This window comes from Thermobia domestica, chromosome 1 (genome assembly GCF_964235325.1).
Source record: "Thermobia domestica chromosome 1, izTheDome1.hap1.1, whole genome shotgun sequence".
NCBI lineage: Eukaryota > Metazoa > Arthropoda > Insecta > Zygentoma > Lepismatidae > Thermobia > Thermobia domestica.
Window position 1 is genome coordinate 312,423,070 of NC_137454.1, and position 24,756 is coordinate 312,447,825.

The following is a 24,756-nucleotide window of genomic DNA, read 5'->3' on the forward strand; positions in this document are numbered from 1 at the left end:
AGAGTGAGAATTAAAGCACTATTGATTTCAAAACCCGGTGCTCCTGAACAATCCTTTCTTCAGTACAGATCCTTGTACGAATGAGAGTTTAGTTTAAAATGGGTCTCTCTCTCTCTCTCTCTCTCTCTCTCTCCTTTTTTTTTTTTTTTTTTTAACAAGACTACGTATCTAGGCCCAACAGAGACGGATTTAGAAGGTAAAAACTGGGGGGCACCACAACCTAGACTACAATAAGTATATCATGAGTTTAGTTTAAACTTTATTTTAGTATTTTTGTTACTCAAAAAACTCTGAGTTCCTAGGCTCCCCCGGCCCTGGGCTACACCCGCCTCTCAGGCTCAAGTTGAAGATGCTTAACCATTGAAAAGAGAAAGAATATGTACTTAGGTTTAATAACTTTACTCCAAAAGCCAGTTAAAACTTTTATTCATTGGTACAAAATACAATAAAGGAAAAGAACTAACAGTTACATATAACGAAAAACAGAGAACATCCAAGTTACTGTTGTTGAGTTGCTATTTGTGTTTTAATAGTATCTGACAGCAGCTCGTACCTTAATGGGAGTTTTCATAAAGTTCCTAATGTTGTTAATTAGTGCATCTACATTGACATTATGCTTACGAAACCATCGAGGTATTTCGGAGAAGGCTGATTTATTAATAAGTAACTCAAATGCTTCCTGAACAGCTGGTTCTTTAAGAGCTATGAGAAAATTCCTGAAGTCCACACTGTTTGCTTCATAAAAATCAATCAACTGTCTAATTCTTTCAAATGGGACCATGCCTATAATTTCATCCACAACTGAAGCTATGCTCTTGCGCAGAGTTTTACTTGGATCCACAACTAAAGGTTTAATGTGCGGCACTCCTACAATATCATTCAACATATTGAAAACTCTTGTCAGATTAAGACCACCTTTTTCATTCGTAAATAACTGCAATAGATAGAATATGCATGTTAAATACTCTGTCTGTCAGTTCAATATACAGGTAAGTTGTATTATAGGGGTTTCTTCCTGTTCTGCCTAATGACCCTTCAGCACTTTGCAACATAATTTTTATCTAATCTTATCTTTAGGCAGGACAGGAATTCCTGTTGTGCCTAATTCCTGTTCTGCCTAATTCATGCACAAGGGATATTAAAATTTAAGGGAAATTTATTAGTACTTATTTTCCTTCATTTTCAAATATCATTCCAGAACTCTTTAAATAAAATTTTAATGTGCGAGTGAGGGTTAGTTAGATTAAACACGCGAGTGGAACGAATTGTTTCATGTGACCAAATACCCCTACAAATCATTTTTAGTATAACAAATGTAGTGAAAGTGTTCGGTATAATGTAAAAAGCAAACCACTACAATATCGGAAAGGGAATACAGTTTTAACTTCTTAAAGTCACATATATATCTTGTCAATTTGAAAGAACAAAACTTCGAAACTTTAGAAATCATACTTATTACAAGCACATACTAAACCCACACACAACCTTTATTGTTATAAATGTAAACAGTAAGCTACAGCGTCTACATAGGGAATCTTCTATTAGTACGGCATAAATGCCCTTCATAACATAACATTTTTCCATCATACTTTGAATTCGCAAATACTGACATTCTGACTTTACACTGGCGACACTAATATTCAAATACCACACCCTCAAAATTTTGATTGCGTTTTAAACTTTCACCCTGACATCGCACTTAAAACAATGTCATTTTAAACTGTGAGTCATAGAAATTCCACTTTTTTCCATTGGTAAGATCACTTTCCGAAAAAGTAAACGAATGGTGGTCTGTGATTGGCTGGAAGCGCTGCCTCTCCTCCAATCAGTTTTTTAAAAGTACATTAGACAGAAATACAAATAAATGGATATATCATTATTGACCCGCGAATTCATGATTGAGGAAAGAAACTTTATATATACAAGACATACAGACAAGAGCTCCAAAATTCATGTTACCTGTGGCAGATAGAAGATTTCAGTGGCAGAGAAGATATCACCGACCGAAAAAAGGTTCAGCAGCAGCAGCAGTGGCAGAACGAAGAGAATGTGTCACACTAGTAACACTTGCGGTGTTAAATGAGGTGCTGTCAAAATCATACACACACAAAGGAATCAGTCTTTTGAGATAGGTTTCCTTAATAATAAAGAGAACTTTAAAAACTACGGTATCTTACACACACACAAGCATATAACTGGGAGAAATAGTATTACATTGCGTCGGTCTGTCTCCCTATTGTGGACCAAGATTCGCACTGGCGATATAGGTTGTACAGGTTTTGCCGATAATCGACTGACGTGGGTGCAATACATTTTTCTTGTAGTGCTGCAGAGGCAAAAACACAGAAAATTAGAGAAAACGCTGTACTTTTTAGGACCAAAACCGTACTTCGGCCCTTTTTAGAGCCAAACTTTCAACAAAAAACAGAAACCCGTTCAAGATGTCGAAACAGAAGAAACCAACCAAGAAGAAGGAGGAGCAGAAGAACCCTATCATGGAGAATGAACTCACAAGCCAAGATCAACAGTATCCAGAAGCAGATAAATGCCTCGCAACTGACCCAGAAACCGAGCAGAGTGAACTGCAGCCGCTACCGGTAGTGATGTATCGTGTCGCCTCTAGATTTAGAACGGGTAAGGAGATGGAAGTTATACATCTGAGAAAATGTTAATATACATGATAACTTTCCCGACTCAAGCAGCTCGAGAAATATTTCTACATATCTTCGAGGAGGAAGAGTTTGGTCTATGTACGACGTTCGGCAATCAATAAGATGTCGAAAGCTCCGAAGGAGAAGAAGAAACTGGCCCTTTTCAGAGCCAGAAAGGTAGACTCACACACGTGAGAAACCACAACGTACACATACAGAGAAACCAAGCACAGGTGAAAAACAAAATCCCGGAAAAAGACCACGACCAGCAAAAGAAGAAACTGACCGATATCATCATACTATATCCCACTAACCAAACTTTCCCACCAAACTACAGACATATAACAAATTAAACTCACACCCAGTTTTTTAAGTTAGAAAAATTACAGACAGTGAAGTATGCTTTTTACGAAAAATTTCCCACCCCTTCTTTATGTTGTTTACCATGTAAATAACTTAAGCATACGCACGACCGATAAAGGGGTTTCCCTGAACTCCATGTGTTTCCGGGATTTTCCCCCCTACTACCCAAGCCAATGGTGAAGTGAAAAATTCTTCACGCGCTTTCCTATCTTCTTTATTACTCTTCTTTCCTTCTCTAATACACACTGTCCAGTAAATGTCTAAGGATAGAAACTTAAATATCGTGAACAGGCGTTCTACCAATCAGGGATAAGCATTAGTTTACGTTTTCTAATTTTGGCCAATCATAAACAAGCGTTTGTTTACATTTTTCAGATGGGTAATTCTTTTTATCATTTTTAAAATACTACACATTAAAACACTTAAATTCCACACAACTGAAGACTTTTTATATACAGTACCTTACTGTGCCTATAGTAATAATTGTTATTTAGGCTACCGACAGAGATCGGTAATTTAACCATATAGTAAAAGAATGGTTGTCCATAATTGCTTATATAATATGCAACCTATCTGTTAGGTCTTATTGTTCCAATTTATATATTTATGTTACTATTATTCTTAATATTTCAGCTTCTGTAGGAGGAAATGTTGACTGAACTATCTTATTATCAAAAGTCACTTTTTTTAAATAAAAATTTTCCTATTATTATTTTAATGAATTTTCCATGTCATAAGAATCCACATTTTCGCAGGGGAGTTATATGTCTTTAACTGTGTTACTGTTCAGTTAGTTGCACGCTCGCAACCAGAAGGATAAGATCTTTCTGAAGTTGTAGACGGCCAACAGATATCGCGTAGATATACTCGTAGTAAAATAATGGTGGTCTATGATTGCTAATTTAATTTCAGAGAAGCTGAAACGATATAAGATAATCAAGAGGTCCTGAAAGCTACTGGAATTGTCGGGAAAATAGTTAATATTAAATTTCCCTTAAATCTAAATATCCCTTTTTGCGTGAATTAGGCAGAACAGAAATCCCTGTTCTGCCTAAAGATAAGATTAGATCAAAAATGAGTTACAAAGTGTTGGAGGGTCATTAGGCACAACAGGAATTAAGCAGAACAGGAAGACACCATTATGGGATCCTGTAGTGCAGAGGTGGCCAAACTTCTTGATTCAGTGATTTATCCTCAGAACACGAAAACTTTTGGCGATTTACCACAGCCCTTTGGCAATCTAACTATGTGCAATTGACATTGTCACTTTACTTTCATGTATTAACTTTTAGAAAGAAAGTCGGAGTTATATATACAAGGTCAGTCAAAATGATGTTCCCGATTTTGTTAATTTATTATTCGAACAGTAATGAGCTTTTCTTGCCAATATAACTTTTTTTTTTTGGAATATGATCTCAAAAAGTTTTTTTCTCTTTCTATTGCACAGGCATAGTTACGTAGATGTTCACCAGGAGGCAGTTCGTTCGAAGTGAACAATATGGCTTCTACATGCCAGCAGAAATCGTTCTGTGTGCTTGAAATAGCCAACAAGATTCCCAGACCCCACCCCATACGATTTCTTCCTCTGTGGTTTCATCAAAGATGGTGTAATTTTGCCGCCATTTGCTACAACCATGGTTAAATTGCGTGAGCTCATCACTGCAGCAGCGTGGCCGATATCGACCCTGACATATTAGGAAGACTTTGGCAGGAACTTTATTATAGACTAGATGTGTGTCATGCAAGTTGTGGATCGCATATCCCTTTCTGGTATCTGGGTTTTTGGGGTATTTTTTAGACTTTCAGTCAAGCAGCTACTGCATCGTCACTATTTACCCTATTATCATGGTTCATACTTCATTCTCTTCAGAATAGACCTGACTTTCAAATGGTACCACTTTCATGCTCATACCATATACCAGGAGAGGGTAAAGTGATGTCAAAGGGAAAATTTCGGGGGATTTTTTTCACACTTTGGGCCCCTCTGGAACGGCCCTGTGTGAACGTAGAGATCCCAAAAAAATCTGATACATAGTACTTGGTAGACTGAATGTGTGTGCCAAATTTCAAGTTTCTATCTTGAATACTAAGGGCGGGAGAAATTTTATTAAGAATCCCCACAATGCCCCAAATTACCGCAAAACACCATGATCTCAGGTAAAAAAAAAATCCTGAGACATCTCTATTTACCCTAGGACTATAACCCGCCAATCATTCACTTCAGAATAGAACTGCCTTTCAGGCGGTATCATTCACATGTCTCCATCATGTATCTAAGGTGGGAAAATCCCGAAAAAAAGGATTTTTTGTCTAAATATCCCTTTTTTCAACTTTTAGCCCCTCTGGACCCCCCCTGTTTTAACGCAGAAATCTGAAAACAACCTGATAAATAATACTCGGTAGACTGAATGTTTGTGCACAATTTCAATCTTCTAGGTGCAAAAATAAGCCCGCAAAAAAAAAATACCGAAAATGTCCCATATTCCCTTATACAGAAGTATATTTTGATAAAAATTCCCTGACACATCCCTAATTATCCTAGGGTCATGTTTCGCCCATCATTCTCTTCAGAATGGAACTGCCTTTCAGACGGTACGACTCACGTGTCTCCATCATGTATCTAAGGCGGGAAAATCCCGAAAAAGGGGATTTGTTTGGTAAAAATATCCCTTTTTTCAACTTTTTGCCCCTCTGGATCCCCCTGTTTTAACACAGAAATCTGAAAAAAAATCTGGTAAATACTACTCGGTGGACTGAATGTTTGTGCAAAATTTCAATCTTCTACTTGCAAAAAAAAAGCCCGCCAAAAATAATGAACATAGGCTTAATAAAAGAAAATATATATTTTAGAATTATGACGTCATCACCTCCTATGTCTCGACGCAGGAAGGTGTGAAACCATACGTAAGGTGTTCCAAAATGCCTCTGGACCTGAAAAAAAACGGACGAAAAAGCTCAAATAGGAGAGTTATAACGCAATGTACCATGAAACACCCGTATGGTACAAATTGTACCATGGGTGCCCCAAAGGGATATTGAATATTTATAATATGTCAGAAAAAAAAACTTTTCGAGTTGATCAATCAGTGTTTGTAATCTCTGTTTACAAACGTGTTATTAAAAGCAAAAAAGTAATCATTGAAATCGGGAACATAATTTTGACTCACCCTATATTTGCGAAGGATAGTAGCACCTTTCCAAGTTTCCTTTCTTTATCAGAGCAACACAAGCGTTGCAGAAGAAACACACTCATTTATCTTTCGATACAATAAAGGGGTAATAATGTTCCGATTCTTCATGGAGGTGGTATGTTTTCGTTTTCTTTATTCGAATTGTTTTTCGATTGAAACTCGTTTTTTAAAGAAAGGCGATTGGTATGTAACATTTTTTAAAAAGATAATGTCACATTTTCTATATAGAAAAAAAAGTTTGCGATTTACCCGATACTCAGAGGTGAAAATGAAATGAAATCTTTGTGTTTCGTCCCACGATTATGTCTGTTAGGCTAAAGGAGACGGTGGTTATAAGAAATGAATAAAATGGTGGAATGAAGAAAGTGGGAGGAAACGGGAGAACCCCGAGAAAACCCACGCACACGGTGTTTGTGCACCACAAAGTTCACGTGGTGGGAGCAGGGTTTGAACCCTGGACTCAAAGCACCAGAGGTGAACGCTCTACCACTTTTTTAAAAAAAACTTCCTGACTTATTTTCTACTGCAACCACTTTTCAGGACTACTAGACACGACAGGGACACGAACACAGAAACATCGAGGACAGTTAAAAGTCCACCCTTGCTACTACAGAGGGACTCGAAACCCCAATGGGCTTCACCTCACAATCATCAGCCTAACGCCTCAGACCGCTCGGCTACACCCACCGGCTCCACTGAGCCACCGCGGCCCCTTACTCAGAGGTGATCGACTGTTTCACCACCTCTATTATAGTGAGACATCCCTCTAAATTCAGGTTAAGATTTATATTTACTAGGTAAGTATGACATAGCTCAAACTTAAAACAGATAGAACACTTCTTTCCTGTAGTATTCTTTCAAACTTCTATTATACATGTTTCTTACGCAATCTATCTTTAAAGAATCATATATGCATATTGTTAATAATTAAAATTCAAGTCGTAAAACGTTCTGCTGACGAAGACTCGTTGTATATTGTACGATATATTTAAGAAAGAGTAGATTCAGTATCAAAAATTGAACTAAATATTTCGAATTTGAATATATCATTGAAAAGTATCTCATAAGCCGAGGTACTACGTATAATGTTCGTTATTACGTTATCCGCACAGCGGTATACTGTACAAATATATGGATTCCTTATGTTTACTACATAAATATGTACGGAGCACATGCTATCCATATGATATACACATGCTGCTCTTTTCCCGCTTAAATGTTATATCATGCCGTTGCAAGGTATCTGACATCTAACAATTTTCCGTATATTACATACGTCAGCTATGTTTTTTCTATGTTATATACGTCCATTTGTATATGAGATCCTGACCGCCTATATATAGTTCTCTCTTTCGTACGGAAAGTATATTTATTCGGACATTTGCTACAGGATGTTGCATAAAATTGTACTTTAAGTCCAAAAACTACAGGATTTAAGCTTGTAACGCAAGTTTTTACATACATCACATATTTGTATTATTAGTGTAGCCGTTTCGTAGACGCTACGGTTTCTACCTACTAATTAGACACCCTAGGTTCAATTCCCTGTGTTGATCAGAATTTATCGTGCTCTTCGCTCGTTCCAACGCGGCTAAGTGGTTTACCTAGCTTCTGTAGAATAGTTACCTGGGAAAACCTAAGAAGCAAAGAGGCCGGAGCATAGTGTTGCACTGTTGTTGTGTAATTCGTAAGTTGGACCAGTGCGCAATTTTAATTCACTTTCCCTGCTTCTCAATACTGATTCAGAATAATTCGCATACTATTGTGAAGAGGTGAAATAACTTTGTTCCAGAAGCCTTGCTTGTCCTCATAATAGGATAAACCCATAGCCACCAGCTAGACAGGAAGATATCTTGTATTTGAATCAACAACATTTCTGTAATTTACTTTGAAAGTAAACAACAGACGTTTCTTTCTCTCTCATTCCAGCTTTCAGTCCTCTTTCCCTTCGGGTAATCCATATTCAAATCAGGAAGCATGCCTTGCTGATTTAAAGTTGTAATTCCTCGTCGCTTAAGAATCCTGGGTGATAGGTCAAAAGGAGAGACGATTGATCTATATATAGATCAGATGTGAAGAACATGACAGAAGGAAGAAGTTCGCCAGAAGATCTACTTAGGACTATCTCAAGATCCTGATAGAGTGACTTATTCTAAGAACCAGAGGACAACAGCTTCAACATGAAGTCAGCCATGTTTGCTCCAAGTATTGTGCTTGAGATTGTTTCAAATCTCCATTCTTTTCCTTTTCCATCTTCCTCCTTTTTGAGTCTATATATATTTCATTTCCAAATGTTGAGTTTCATTTGCAAGCACGCTAGACTCTACACCCATACCTTTGCATTAGCTTTATCCTAGGATTAGAGTTAGCTCTTATCTCCATATATTCTGTAAGCTTGCCGACCATAATGGGTCTCGTATTCTCTTGCTGACCTCATCGAACTATGCACTCATTCGAGCTCGCATTTACCAACCTTAATAAATATTGAATATGTTAACATCAAACTCGCCAAAATCAGTGAACCTTGTGATAGCTTGATCTCCTTCTTCCCGATCTCATCGACATCATGTTTGAAACTGACGTTCGAGTCACCTAAAGGTGAGTTCTGAGTTCACTACATCGATTAGATGACTTCGGCATCTCTACAGTACCTTTATAATTTTCCCAGTTCATGGTCAACAGAAAGTTCATGAAAGAGCATAGCAAACAATCCGATTCCCAATATTGTAAGATGTAACAATGTAGCAAATGATTAAATGCCGTTTACAAGAACGTCAAAATAACTTTGTACGTGGAAAATATGTACATTAACCATGTGTTCTTCCAGTACCCTACGAATATTAAATAAACTTAAGTGGTTTTAAAGTTGCTTGGGAGAAAATATAAAAGGAGTTTATGTACGATTGTGATAGAATGCACATGGTTTACCAGTCATTAAAAAAGTCACTGACCATCAATATTCCTTCTTTGGACAATATGCAATATCAATAAGGTCCTTTAATTTTTCGAACTTCTTCCAGGCTTTGGTTCGTTATCTCGTCTTTTCCGAGAACTTCTTTTATTTTACTGTATGAATTAGTTATAGCCCTCACGCTAGACTTCCGTTTCTTCAGAGTTTCTTCCTTATAGGTGTCTCCAACATAGGATGTTATGCTCATCAAGTTGTACTTACTCTCCAGGGAGTTTCCTTCCGCAATCCTTATTACAATGTGGAGATTGGAAAATAATTTATCTAGGCCCCTAAACCATAGGCAATGGGTCAGTAAGTTAATACTCACTAACCCAATTTTAACTCATGCTATCTTTTTCTTCTTGATAGTGACTTTCCTACTTTCTATCGATTATTACTTATTCGACCTTTATTAATTTCTAACCGATCACATTGAACTATGTTCAGAGTTGATCATTCCGAGGCAAATTCCGGAATATTTTATCTTATATTGTCAATTAAGCGAATAGAATAGAAATTTACGCGCACTGAATAGAAATTGGAATTGAAAGGGAATTTTCAAACAACTGGAAAGTCATTGTGCGGGAACTATAGAAAGGTTACTCCCCATGTGATTGTATTACAAATCTAAGGTCTAAAAGTAGTTTAATTTCAGCAAGCAATTTTGTTTTTTAAAATCAATAATGCAATTAGTAACCATGCTTTTAGGGTAAGTCTAAATGATATTCCAGATTCAGATAATAAATCATTCTTATTGAAGGAAATTGGTTTCGGAAGATAATTTCTCAAAGTTCATTTTCTTATTGTTAGTTTCGTGTTAGTTGCAGGTTTTCGTCAGAAGGTAACTTTAAAATTGTTAGCGACGGGCACTATAAAACATTATACGTTTTTGATTTTCATTCAAACAAGTATGTCGTTGTAGTGTTTGCAAAGTTGTGAGGGATCCATCTTCCGGCAGTGGCGGATCCATGCCAAGGCCGGGGTTCCTAGCTCCCCCTTAGTTTTTTGAGTGACAAAAATAATTTAAGCTATTATTTATATATTTTTGAAAGTTTGTAGTAAAGTCATGATATACTTATCATAGTCTGGGTTCTGGCCGGCCCCCCAGTTTTTATCTTCTAGATCCGCCACTGTCCTCCGGTAAGTCAATAAAAAAAAATTATGATCCTCATCGTAAAAAAATATTGCATTTCCAAGCAAGGTGCAGTCCAAGAAAGGGATATTTCTTAGAAAATTCATGCGTACTACTGAAATATCTGTTATCGAAAAAATACCGCTTTCATTTGCTACAAGCTCAAAAGAGGGCAGATCTAGATTTCCACGTGTCCTTCCTTGTAAATCTCCTACACTACATATTTTCATCGTTATTATTAATAATAAATTTAACATTTCGAGAAAGTGAATAAAAAATGTAAGAATTGAGGGTTCTGACACTCTTCATGTAGTTACGCGACACAAATGTGATTTCTCTCAAATTAATGTTTTGTGACACTACTCTTTAAAATGATTTACGAAGATTTCTTTCTTTGCAGTCATTGTGATCGCTATTCAATCATTACGGTCATCCCCAAAAAGTTAAGCATAAATTCCTCTATATATATAAAAAAAAAATCCTATTATTTGAAAATCGATAAAGCTACAGTGATGTATGAAATTTTATGTATATTTAGCAGATAATGTTCTCTACTTGCTTTTCATAATAATAATAATAAATGCTAATAATCCTCACTCAATATGCACTTCAATAACGTCTGCTAAGACACTAGCCTATAGTGGTCACATAAACAATTTCTCGAACTTTTGGTATATAAACTACAATTTCTTTTTTTCTTTTCTTTTCTTTTTTTTTTTTAAAGGATCAAAAGGTAGTCTTTTCTGCATTTCACTGAGAGCAGCTATGTGAAATTCTAGTCATCTTTTCCGAATTTCTTCTTGTCCTACAATTGGAATTTCTACAATTACTTTCAGACATTCAAGGCCAAGGAAAATTTCTTCAAGAGGTAATAAGTATCTTGGATTTGACATGCCCGTCCTTTCAATGTTTATTAAAGCCTCTGGATGGTGTTACCCACCCACGATAGAATAGTTTGTAACAGTAGACTAATTATTAAGTAACCATGACAATCAAAAAATATTTTTTTCCAACAATTGAAGTATACTCTATTTCTACCAGAATATTGAAAATTTCCACGTTTTGCAGCTGTTTTAAGATTTATTTATTCCCTTTTCTTCACACAAGCAAAGTTGTGATCTGCAATGAGAAAAAAAATTGTAGGTGGCGTACTTAAAAAGGTAGGCTAACGTACAGCAGACGGATAGGTCTAACTGAAAACGCATGTTTTATAATAATTTCCGTATAAGTGCTCCATCTATACGTACTTTCCGTATGAAACAATATAGGCGGTCAGAATCTCACATACAAATGGACGTATATAACATATAGCTGAGGAATGTAACGTAAGTATATGCATGTGATATACGGAAAACTGTTAGATGTCAGACATCCTGCAACGGCATGATGTAACATATAAGGGCAGTGGGTATGTAGCATATGGATAGCGTATGCTCCACATTGATTTCTGTAGTAAGCAAGAGGCTTCCGTATATTTGTACAATATACCGCTGTCCGGAGAACGGATTTTTCTCAGTGTGATTTTTCATTGATATAAGAAATTTCATTCGAGTTGACATTGCTGTATCTAGAGATGATGGCAGAAACGCTTTTTTCAAGAAGATAGTGTTGAGTTGTTGACCCCATCTTACAGTAATATGGTGCTCCTCGGATTACTATCGTGACGCTCGAAGTTACCTCAATAGAAAACTGCGTTGTCCTCCACAGTCTCCAGATAAAACATGAGTATTTCTATTTATTGAGGTTAATCAAGGATTGTGTATTTATGCTAGCAGATGATAAATCATTGGTTGACTTGTCACCTGACAGCAGAAATTCATACCAACATTATAGACGAAGTTGAACTCGAATTTCAACGAAAATTTGATGTATGCCGTGTTACGCGTTCATCTCACATAAAAACATTTGTAATAAGGAAAATAACGTCCAGTGTTCATTTTGTGTATGTATAAATTACCTTTACCATAATTTTGTTAAACTAGAATACACCGTAATCAATCATTGAAATGAGAAACATTATTGACATTTACACCGTGCTAATATCATGTACTGGTAATCCTAATAACATTAGAAATGTAAAAATAATTATTACCGGTATATCGTCTTTATACTTCGTATGCAAACGATTATTTACATTCTGTAGGACAGTTTTCATCTCAGGATTACTTTCCATAAACTCCAGAATAAGATATTCTATCTTCTGCAATGGCAATACGTGTAGAATTTGAATTAGCACATCTTCAACATTGATAAATATTTCTGGAGAAATTAGGATGTAAGGTCTTAAATAACTACCTGTGAAAAAAAAGATGGATTACAATGTGCATGGCAGCCTTAATAAAATTTGTACGGTTTTATTGAAACTTGGGGTGTGTTTTCCCCTCGTTTAAGAAATACATCTATTGTTTGAGGTTGAAATTTGTCCTGAGTGTGGTAACAAAAGTAACTCAAATTTAGAAGTTTGTAGGTAGGTTAGAATATGTAGGACAGCTTTAAGATAACACTATGATAATTTAAAAAAAAAAAAAAAAACTTATTCAGTGCTGATATAATATTCGTGTATTTTCTTTGAAGTTTTCCAATATTATCCCCAATACATATGTAGAATTTCTTCAGAAAAAGAGAGGTTCAAGTTCTGAAGTCCATACTGTTTAAGGACTTTTGTGTAATTATCTTAAAATAGTAAATGTTTCGTTTTCCTAATATCTTGTTTAAGGCGGAGATTAAAACCCACAATTCCCTTACATACGCCACTGATCATTCCCCCTGCTTGGGGTGAAATTAGTCACGAATAAAAAATTGAACTTACCCACCTTCCGGTTATTAATTTCCAATATGCTGGGATGGCACCTAACAGAATGCTCCCAGGCCGCTTCTTTCCTTCCTCAATCCTTTCTTCCTCTCCAATTCCCCGGCCAGTATGATCGTTGAGAAACGTCATCACTTAAATGTGTGATAGGCTATCATGGCCATAGATGCCGAAAGCCCAGAAATCTAAAATCCTAATCCTAAAATTCTCCTAATTTTGTAATGAATAAAGAAAGAGTTTTTTGTTCCAGACTTAAGAATTTGTTGCAGGTACCCCATAAAAACAAACCAATTGTCATTTAACGTGTCATGTGTCTTCTTTTAAGCTTTCTAATAGAGCGTATCGTTGGGTCCAGTCAGTACATAGAGAGTGAATCAACTCTGTCTTAAAGATATCAAATAAGAACATATTTCTTAGAAATTATCGAATATTCATTAAGTGAGTATTAAGTAAGTGTATAGTTTCTTTGAATTTTTCAATCCATGTCCTATTATTTAGAGCTGATATCATTCAGGTGTAAAGGAAAGCCGATTTAATCCCAAATTTAAGAATATATTTTACGATAATTCCCACTGGTTAGAGTTGAAGTTGGTTTAGATTAAGAGGGTGAAAATCTTTTACTTGATTATAAAAGAAATGCTTCTTTCTACAGTGTACGGTGCCACTAATATATATATATATATATATATATATATATATATATATATATATATATATATATATATATATATATATATATATATATATATATATATATATATATATATAACTAACTCTATGGCCTATGGAACCCGGAGGTTCAGTGCCGCGTTCACAAAAGCTCTCCACTGACTTCTATCCTTAGCTAATTGCATCCAGTTTCTACTTTGTATTCCTATCTCTGCGAGATCCATCTTAATATTATCCTCCCATCTGCGCCTAGGTCTTCCTAATGGTCGTTTTCCTATGGGTCTACCAGTCAAGACTTTGAAAGCGTTTCTACTTTCTTCCATTCTAGCTACATGACCTGCCCACCTAAGCCTCCTAGACTTGACGACCCTAACAATGTTGGGTAAACCGTATAAACTATGTAGTTCCTCGTTATGAAGCTTTCGCCATTCCCCATTCTCGTTCCTTTTGGGTCCGAATATTCTTCTCAGGATCCTGTTCTCAAATACTTTCAGTCTATGTTCTTCCCTCAGAGTAATCGACCATTCAGAACAACAGGCATGATTATCGTTTTATATATTTTAAGCTTCAAATTCCTCGACAGAATTCGCGACGACAAGAGATTTTGAACCGAATAGTAACACGAATTCCCTGCTTTTAGTCGACATTTAATTTCTTCGTGAATATGATTTTCGTCTGTTAATATTGATCCTAAATATTTGAAAGTATCCACTTTATCAAAAGTATTATTTAATATTTTAACGCCTCCACACTTTGCATTATTACGGTCCCGACGCACTTCCATGTATTTAGTTTTCTCTGCATTTACTTCTAAACCCATATCCCTGCAAGCGTTTAATAAGATCTCTGCATTTATTTCTACTGTTCTCCTATCATCCCCTATTAAATTTACATCATCAGCATATGCCATAACGTGGTGAATGCCGTTCAACTCTAGGCCGTGGTTGCTATCTTTGATTTTCCTTATGGCGTATTCCAGCACAAAGTTAAATAATAATGGCGACAACGCATCTCCTTGTTTCAGGCCATTTTCGACGTGGAAGGTCGTGGACAAAAATTTTCCTACGCGGACTTTACTTTGGGATTCACTTAAACATATCTTAATTAATCTATCTCCAATAATTTCATCTGCGTATGGGGTCAATCTTGCTAACAGAATATTTGAAAGGATCTTATAGGATGTTGACAGAAGAGAAATGCCTCGATAATTATTACAGTCAGTTTTGTCGCCTTTCTTGTGAATTGGAACAATGATTGACTCTTTCCACTCTTGTGGCAATTCTTCCTTGTTCCAGATAAGGAGAATGAGTTTGTGTATCTTGTTCCACAATTTTTCGCCTCCAGTTAAAATTAACTCAGCCGGAATTTCATCTACACCCGGAGATTTGTGTTTCTTTAATTTCTTTATAGCGGCTTCCACTTCTATTCGATTGGGTTCTGGAATATACGGTTCTGCGGTGTGTAACTCCTTTTCTCCACGCACATTAGTTTTTGGCTGCGTGTTCAGCAAATCGTCAGAAATATATATATTTCAAGAGCTCTAAGGAGCTTCAATTACAAGTAATATATATATACTTGGAATTGAAGCTCCTTAGAGCTCTTGAAATAACAACATATTGTGCATACGATTCCGAGAATATGATTTGAACATTCAGTATTTTTGTTCGATAATTCGTTAGTTCAATTTTAAATAATATTCTTTCACCATATTTTGCATCTTTATAACATATTCTATTTTTAAAACACAGAATTGACATGTACAATTAAACTAATTTACACTAACCTATCTTAATTATTTCCAAAGTTAATAAGAAAAATAATTTAGCTTCTATTCAGCCTTTCTGCAATTATTGAATTTAGTGTATATCCTTACAAATGAATTTTTTTTAAAATAAGTTGTCGTTATCAACTGTTCTAATAAGACATATTTAGTAATACTTTTAAATATGATTTAATTTATTTTTTTCAATTTTGTTAAGTTGATGTAGGAGGAAACGTAATCGTAAGGTAATCTCGAATTTATCAAATCTACAAATGAATGTAGGAAAAACCTAGACAAATATTGTATTTGCTTTCTTCTTTACTAGGAGCACACTGTAGAATAAGGCTTAGTCCCGCCTCATACGGTGATATTGCCTTGCCAAACACACGCATCTTTCGAAATATAACCTTGCAAAAAATATTTAAATTTTCAAGCCCTGGCAACTTCGCTCGTCTTCGTTCGAAACAAGCCATACCATGACCATGGTATCGAACGCTAAGGTACTTTCGATGTGCATTATCCTGTCCATCTCCGTTTTGCTGTGTGTGTGATAGAGGCTTCCAACTTTGGATGTTTATGATACTATAACATCCTTAGTTTGCAACACTGAACAATAAATGTATATTCTAAGTTTTCGTTTGACATGTTGGTTTGAAATATATAATAAACTGATGTAATGCTATTTGTAAAAAACTTAACCTTATATTGGGTTAAGACTGCTTGTTAGGTGTTTCTGATTAATATGTGCAAAGATGTCCCCCACCTTATAGTTGCTTCATAAAAAGTTTCGCTTTTCTTCCTCTTTTGGTTTCTCAGTTTTCACGGTTGAACATTATAAATGGTGCACCCTGTATATATACATACATAATTCAGGGGTTCATATGTATGTTTCTAAGTTTCACCCTCTCCTCCGGAGGTCATGATTCACTATCAAAACTTCATAATAAGTGCTCGGCTGATCTTTTTCTTCTTATTCATAAACATTTTACTGAAATCCAAACCTTTGGAGAGGAGTTCCTTCTGTGAGTCAGAAACAATGACTACGGTTGTTAAATGACACTATAAGTAATGATTACGGTTGTAAGCATGTAGAGCAAGAATATAATCAATGACACTAAGAGCAGTGACTACGGTTGTTAACAACACCTAACCTTAACCCTTATCCGGGCAAGCGGGGCCTCCCAGGCCCAGTAGCTTCATATTTATTTTCGAATTTCTCAATAACCATACATATTTCGATGACATAAAATTCTGAATTCTTCTATCTTTAGTCGAAGTTAAAGTCATGAACATATCGAGTTGGTAAGGCTAATAGAGTTGGTAAGGCCCCAGTTACCCGTCTACATTACAAAAATATCTTGCCCGGACAAGGGGTAAAAAGGCTTTCAAGTTAGGCAAATGTCACAGCATGTTGAAAAGAAAAATCACTTCAAAGGAGCGAAGAATGTGGCAGCTTCTGTAATTCTGTAACACAATTTTCTAATTTGTGTTCATAAAATGACGAAACTGAGGAAGTGGCTGTACCATTTAAAGTGAATTGTTGAACATAGTTATGAATTGAATTAAGTTTGGTTATAATCATTTAACTTAAATTCAAGTACGCATTCTAAATGAGGAGGGGAAGGGGTTTCAAATATACCTCTCAAGTACTCAACTATTTTTCCATAAATCTCTTCTCCTATTGCGAAGAACGTTATTTCAGTTAGTGCTGCTTACAGTTCAGGTAATGAAGGTACATATACCTTCTTCTCACCTTTTTTAAATCTTTCTATCCAAATTGGAATTATAGTTCTTTTAAGAACTTGGAGCTTTCCTCTTAAGATAATGTATTCTAATTTGCCCTTATGTCCCGTGGTCTGAGACTTTTGATAAAGCATCAGATGAATAATGATGACACAGTAAGCTGACATGAAGTGGAAAACCCCAAGAAAACTCACCAACACAATGGTTTTCACCACTAAGATTGCTAATATTAAATAGATTACATTATTTTGAATATTGTTGTACCAAACAAGTCATTGAAAATATGGAGACAATGTGCTGCCATCTATTGGGAATAGGCGAATCTTTTACATTCACCTATATCGATATGAAGTCTCCTTCTGTAACAGCCTACCCAAAATTTGCGGATCACAAAGCGAAGCGAATAATGCAATAAATATTGATCGTAAGCTGGGCCGGATTTACGGGGGGGGACACCGGTGCACGTGCACCCCCCTTCGTTGTACATATATACTATCTAAAATGAGAAACTAGCAGTGAAAATAGCAACATTTCCAGAAAATTTCTGCCGTCATGTTTCCATTGAGGCTTAAAAGAAAGAGGAGTTTTGCAAAAGCAATAGTTTTCTGAAGGTTAAAGGGAAAGGATTCATCAAGCAAAGCAATACGACATTTGTCAAGTAGGAAAGAGAACAGAAGCCAGGAAGAGAGTAGAACAATTTTACCTGCACATCAGTTGCGACCCTCTTTAAAATAATCCTCCGTTCTATGTATCAGCGTTGTCAGATGTAAAGAATATTGTCAATGTAACTTTGAATAGTTTCAATGAGACTGGTTATTTTGGTAGTTATGGTGCACCCCCCTCCCCTCAGAAAATCCTGGATCCGACCCTAATCGTAAGTGTTACACCGACTAACACAACTTTTGCGTACCGTTGACGCAAAACACTACGCAATAAAGCCCACGATCTAGCATCAAATAAGGAAGTTACTGTACGACAGATGATCCTGTAATCCTAAGTTCTCATGCCTAATCCAAAGCAACAAATGATAATCCTTGCAAAAACATTAAAAAAAAGAAAAAAACTTGTGACAATGTGTACAAAATTGTATGTTGCTGTAATAAACTATAGACCTTCCTCGTGGTAATATAGTTAGCATATCTGTGGGAACTCATCGGCCTCGGTGCTAAAAAAAGACGTTAAACTCATATTCCTTATGTTACAGAATCAATTATTATTAACATTTCAAGAAAGTGAGTCGTAAATGGAATGCCGTCAGCAATAATTCTACTAAAAAAAACATCGTTGTTAATTATAAATTACATGTAACACTTACCATTGTATGAAATACACATCCCAAAGCTGCATATCAAGAGATTTATTAGCGCCAAATTTAGTCTCATCTGTAATTAAAACAATTCAAATAAAGTAAATTAGTTATTAAGAGGCCTCATCACTGCGAAATTAAAATACCGCTAATTTTACAGTAATTATGTGATATCTTCAAATAGATAAAAGATAATCGAAAAGTGGAACAAGACCTCTCTAGACAGAGATACCGTTATCAAGACTCATTTATCTGCTTTCAATTTCCAGCCATTTGGAAAATCGGCATTTATTTTCTCGTTTCTAAATAACTGCATACGGAAAGCTACTTGGTGACTCGTGATATTGGTACCTCATGCAAAATAACATCGTCTAGGGAGGTCTTGATCCACTTTTCGATTATCTTTTATCTATTTCAAGATATCACATAATTATTGTAAAATTAGCGGTATTTTAATTTCGCAGTAATAGGGACTCTTAAGGGCAATCAACAACTAAGATATGCAATGGAATGGCCACTAAGGTCATAGGGCTTCAACCCAATGGAGTTGTCATTTGAGACATTCTGAAATTTTAGGTGTATGCTGCAAAAATCAGGCGATCGATCATCTCTCAAAACAATTTGCAGCTGATGCATTACATTTTGAAATGTTGAAAAGAACTCAAAGAAACACTGCGGAATGTTTGATTAAGTGTGTTGAGAATGTTGACAGACATGCGTTGGTAGCTTTGTATAAAATATAATGTATTTTCTACCTTACAATGCGTTATGCGTACAATATATATACACACATCATGTTTCTTATGAAGTACTGGTTGACGTTCAAAAAATCAGGCAACATCCGGATCTAAGGAGTGTAGAATTGTTAATATGGTTGTAAACGGGATGGATCATTTATCGTGATACACGCATGTAACATTTAAATTAATAGATAAAAACGCTGAAATTTTGAGTAATGAAAATATCTTCAGAGGACATACTTTAACATACTCTGCTACACCACTAGATTAACAGTGTTGTCAATCCAATATAAAGTGTTATTTTCTTTTTTAAATGGCGGTGCGTCAAGTTATTACAGATTTCATATCTGCATCCTAAACGATAACCAACAATATCATATGTAAAAGATGAGGACACTACAGTGTTACAAATATTCACACAAAGAAGACAGTGTACATCGAAAGGCTTTTCTTTAAGTACTTAAAGTAAGTACCACCTCTAATCATATGGATGGTTTTCAATAGACAAAAATCACAATGCCGTTTACAGCAATTTGATACCTTAAAACATTCCCGAAATACAGTAAGTAAACCCTTGTAAAGTTTGCAATACTGACTAAAATTACGTAATTCCGAGACTTTGTTGTAACCAGAAACAATCATTGTAAGGAAAGCAACAATTGTCTTAAAAAGTTCCCACAAAAACGCCATTTTAAACAGTATACCAGTCTAACCAATGTTTTTTTCACTTATCTTCGATAAAGTTTGAGATATCAAATTGCTTTAAACGGCATTGCAATATTTATGACCTGTGTTTCTTCCAGACATGTTTTTTGGGGGCATTGTCCACCAGGACTCAGAGAGTGTCCCTCCGGAGGAGACCATAATAAAACATCTATAATACAACAATAAATAGAATAGTGCCAGCAGTGTGCCCCATCGGAATACTGAATGTGCCCTCCCCGGAACATTTTTTCTGAAAGAAACACTGTTTATGACTATTGAAAATCATCTACGTAATTGGATTTTATACTTATTTCAGCACATATTCGCAATAAAGTACTTTGAAACAAGTAAAATTTTCAATTTGTCATAACTTTGTTCCTAATTGTTCGAAATTGAATCATGATCATAGGTATTCAACACTAAGGTACTATGGATGTGTATTCCTCGTCCGTCTCACTTGTGTTATTACTGATCTAGAAGCCCCTAAAGTTTGGTTATTTCTCGGTGGCTGTAATACTGTAATATCCTCAATTTGTAACACTGAATAGTTGTTGCGGCATTGTAAGTTTTGACCATACCTAATGTCCTTGGAAAAATACAACTTTATGTTATGTTGGCAATAGTATCAACTGGTGGTATTGCAAAACGTGTCAAACAGAGCTGCCTTGTTGAATTTGTATGGTACGAAATTTCAGAGTTTTGAATCTATTAGTTTAAAAGTTACAACAGCGTATCAAGAAAATAGTCTACCCTATATGTAACAGGAAATGACTACCTGTACAGCCCTTAGAGAAAGATTTTTCAGCAACTGAATGATAAAATGAGAAGGAATTACTATAAATGCATTTAGCAAATGCAAGCAATATTCAACAACTGATAGTTGACTATCGCGCCATAAAAGCCTAAAGGGCGCCTTTAGAAAACAGTGGCGGACTAACGCGCTAAATTTGAAAATGAATTCCGAAATCGATGCCGGAAATCTGAAGGAACCGAATTATCGATGGCCGGGTTTTGGTTTTTGAATGTAGATCTGTCGCTTTATTATTATTATTATTATTATTATTATTATTATTATTATTATTATTATTATTATTATTATTATTATTGGTTGAATATACTTAATGTCACTACGTCATTCCTGTAATATATGCAAATAAGTTTCGCATCTAATTTGGAAGGAGATCCACAAGTTAAGATAAGTCGAACTTTTCTAGGACTGGTTGTGTTAGACAATTTCTAGTACCTCCAAATTGTATGAACTGGAAACTTCCTTTCCACGGTAGAAACTTACAAGTTTTACTAGTAATGGAAGAGCGGTCAGGTAAAACTGATCACTAGCACTCTTCAAGAATCTCCAAATATATTTCAATATCCATGACAAGACAAAAACAAAATGAGAAAAACAGTGGTCTTCCTTTTCATGGATTGAATTATGAACTGTCAAGGTAATGTTTAGCATCCCACTGAGGCAGAGGCTGGCTAAAATACCTAAAACTGACTGTTACTACGTGTAATGTGAAATCTCTTTTAAGGAAGCAAAATTGTTGAAAGGAGAACTACAAAAAATTAACTGAGTCATCACTGAGCAAACCAAGTAAGAAGGAAACGAAGAGTTAATCGACTTGAAGAGCGGACATTTTACGTATTATTGTTATTAAAGAATTCGAAAAAAAATAAAAGCTTTTAACAGGGAACATCACTATAAAACTCAATAAATAGCTGATGAACGTATATGTATGGAGTGTGGCGTTATATGGGTATGAGGTATGGACTCTAAGAGAAAAGGAAAAAAGTAGAATGGAAGCCTACAAAATGTGGTGTTAAAGAAGGATCATGAAAATTAGATGGATGGAAAGAGTATGAAATGAAAAAGTAATGCAAATGACAGGAGAAAAGAGGAGGATACTGAAAAGTATTTTGAAAAGAGGAGATAATATAATAGGACTATAAAACATGGAGGAATCACCCATTAGCTACGGAGAGAATAAAGGAATGTACCTAGAGGGAGGCTACTATTAAAATATACGGACCAATTAATACAAGATATAGATAAAAAAAAATGCATGGAAATGAAAAGTCTCGTTCAGGACAGAAAGAGCGGATATCTATGTCAAACCAACCAAAATATTGCTGATCTGAGAAGAAGAAGAAGGAGAAGAGGATCAAAGATGGACAAGATCTAGGGTGTTCGACTTCTTATCAACAGAAACATGTAGAACAACATCTTAAGGTACTTCTAGTTAAGTAATAAGACTTATTGCTGAATTCTTCCAGGGAACAAATTACTAGTGATTCAACATCGCTCTCATAATGAACCATTTAGAAGAAGAAATAGAGTTCTATGAAGAAATTATAGAGGTTCATAACAAAATGAGTAATAACAAAAATTATCATGGGGAAGAGGAGACATCAACGCCAGAATTGGAAAGCACTTTTATATGCTTGGTATTCCTAATCCTAATTGTCAATCAATCCCTCCATTCTAGCTCTTCAATTTTAAGCTTTCCATAAGACTTTCCCAGGTACAAGAGAAAGGAACTACCAACCCTATCCTTGCCTGCACTGTTACGTATGATAGATTGACATTGACTTAGTGTGATGAAGCAAAGATCCTAACGATTCTCTAACAATATGAAACATAATTTTGAAACATTTTGGGGGTTTATTTTATCGAATATCACCACGATTTCTCCTCATCTCCCATTGATTTCTTCTCTTGATGCTTGGTGTCACTAAAACATGTATAATTTATTGCGTAAAACAATGATGGAACAACAGGTCATCCATCAAACCTAGTGACTCGAAAAGACTCTGTCTGATTCTGTGAACCGTCACCCGATATAACTCGAAGACGAAGAAACGTCGTCATACACATGGAAATTATGTATCGTATAAGGTATCGAATCCAGTTCTAGGAAACACGATTCTTTCCTGCTTTTTCTTTCTCTCTTCACACTAAATTATAAGTTATTTCTTGTTGTGTGCGTCTGTGTTTGTCAAAGCGTTGCACTGAAAGATAACTACAAACCTATCAAAGTATAAGCGCATGCTAAGCACGGAAAATAAAAGCTATATGTTTTCTTATGAGAGATCGTCAAAGTTTAACCGAGCAAAGCCTGTAAAATTTTTGATGTATAATATAAGAGATGTCGCGGAGCTCAAACAGAGTGCTAAATCTGTCTATATAGTCTTTTCCAAACTATTTTCATCTTGAAAGGAAGAATAAACATATTGTATTTGAAATATTCACGACATAGTAACTTCATTAAGAAATATCACATCAGGAATCAAACACCTGAATATACGGGATCGAGTAATGCAGATCATTAATCGACGCTAAAATTCAGCAGTAACGCTATAGAGTTGATATTTCGGTTGATTTCGGACCACCTAGTCTGATCGGATCAAACCGAGTTTGAAAAGAGAGATCCTGACCTGTAAAAAAGTTATAACCCAAGTGATTCAAGTAACCTGTCCTATCACTGATTACATCGTTGCTATAATCCTGTTGAATCGTTCGTAAGGTACCTGTTCCAGATTTACCAACTTGTAAGCAGAGTTTGATGTTTGCTTTCTGCTTTAGTTTTGCAGTCCACATTGAAATCACAAATGTATCTGTGTATGTTTCACAAAAAGTCCGTGTAACTCAGCCACATTACTGTTTTCTGTAGCTGCCAGCCACAAATTATTCAAGTTTGATTGTTATCATTAGCCATAAACTATAATAGTGTTTACTTGTATCTTTAATAAAACAGGCCATTCAAGTAGCGAGTTCAAATTATGAGCCAAGAATGCATATATTAAATGCTACTCGGGTTTTCTGGAAAGAAGATAAATACATTAAGAACAAATGTTTAAATTCATAATTGTACTTACGTTTGTGTGCCCAAAAAAGATTTGAAGTGAGAATTAAATTATTTTAATTTAGCATTCTAAAAATGAAATATGCATCAGACAAAAATCTTTGTTGCCTAGATAAAATGCGTAGAAAATTTAGTCAACAATGTTCAAAACTAGGATCCTCAGAGGAGTTTTGTTGAATGATAATTATGTAAGTACTAGCAGCGTTCACCCCGCTTCGCTGCGGTCACCCCGGAACGCAATAAACTTTGTTACTTAGATAATTTTTACTTTTTCGCTTTCAAGTGATATGATAAAAACCATAGTAGATTGCAGTAAATGTTAACATTATATCGCCTCTCATTTATGTTAACCCGCCCCGCTTCGCTGCGGTCACCCCGGAACGCAATAAACTTTGTTACTTAGATAAAAAAACCATAGTAGATTGCAGTAAATGTTAACATTATATCGCCTGTCATTTATGTTAACCCGCCGAGTGACACGGTCATGCGGGTTGCATATAAATACGTTTATTTTTACCTATGATGAACTAACAAAGGATTTGTACGTTATTGACACTTGAATGGTCAATTATCTCAAGACACTGGTAATTAAAAATTAAAGTGATATGATAAAAACCATCTAGGGTCCAAATCCTAATAACCCCCCAAAAATGAAAGAAATTGGTTCAGCCGTATTAGCGTGATGAGGGAACAAAGGATTTGTGCGTTCTCTTTTATATATATAGACTAGCAGCGTTCACCCCGCTTCGCTGCGGTCACCCCGGAACGCAATAAACTTTGTTACTTAGATAATTTTTACTTTTTTGCTTTCAAGTGATATGATAAAAACCATAGTAGATTGCAGTAAATGTTAACATTATATCGCCTCTCAT

General features: G+C 35.5%; 1 protein-coding gene across 1 annotated transcript; it reads right to left on the minus strand.

Moving 5' to 3' along the window:
* Nucleotides 1-409: 409 nt before the first annotated feature.
* Nucleotides 410-24,006, minus strand: LOC145667838 (uncharacterized). The gene is made up of 4 exons (XM_081735272.1): nucleotides 23,898-24,006; nucleotides 18,586-18,652; nucleotides 12,380-12,582; nucleotides 410-934 (listed from the first exon to the last, which is right to left on the minus strand). Exons 2-4 carry the CDS (start codon nucleotides 18,650-18,652, stop codon nucleotides 527-529), a joined length of 678 nt encoding a protein of 225 aa, XP_081591398.1. The 5' UTR covers nucleotides 23,898-24,006; the 3' UTR covers nucleotides 410-526.
* Between the last annotated feature and the right edge of the window lie 750 nt (nucleotides 24,007-24,756).

Bases quoted from the DNA above. Each gene is read 5' to 3' on its own strand.
- LOC145667838 (XM_081735272.1), bottom strand. From the start codon at position 18,652: ATGAGACTAAATTTGGCGCTAATAAATCTCTTGATATGCAGCTTTGGG. The intron at 12,583-18,585 runs GTAAGTGTTACA...TTTTTTTCACAG, and splicing joins GATGTGTATTTCATACAATG to GTAGTTATTTAAGACCTTAC. The intron at 935-12,379 runs GTAATAATTATT...TATCTATTGCAG, and splicing joins AGTATAAAGACGATATACCG to TTATTTACGAATGAAAAAGG.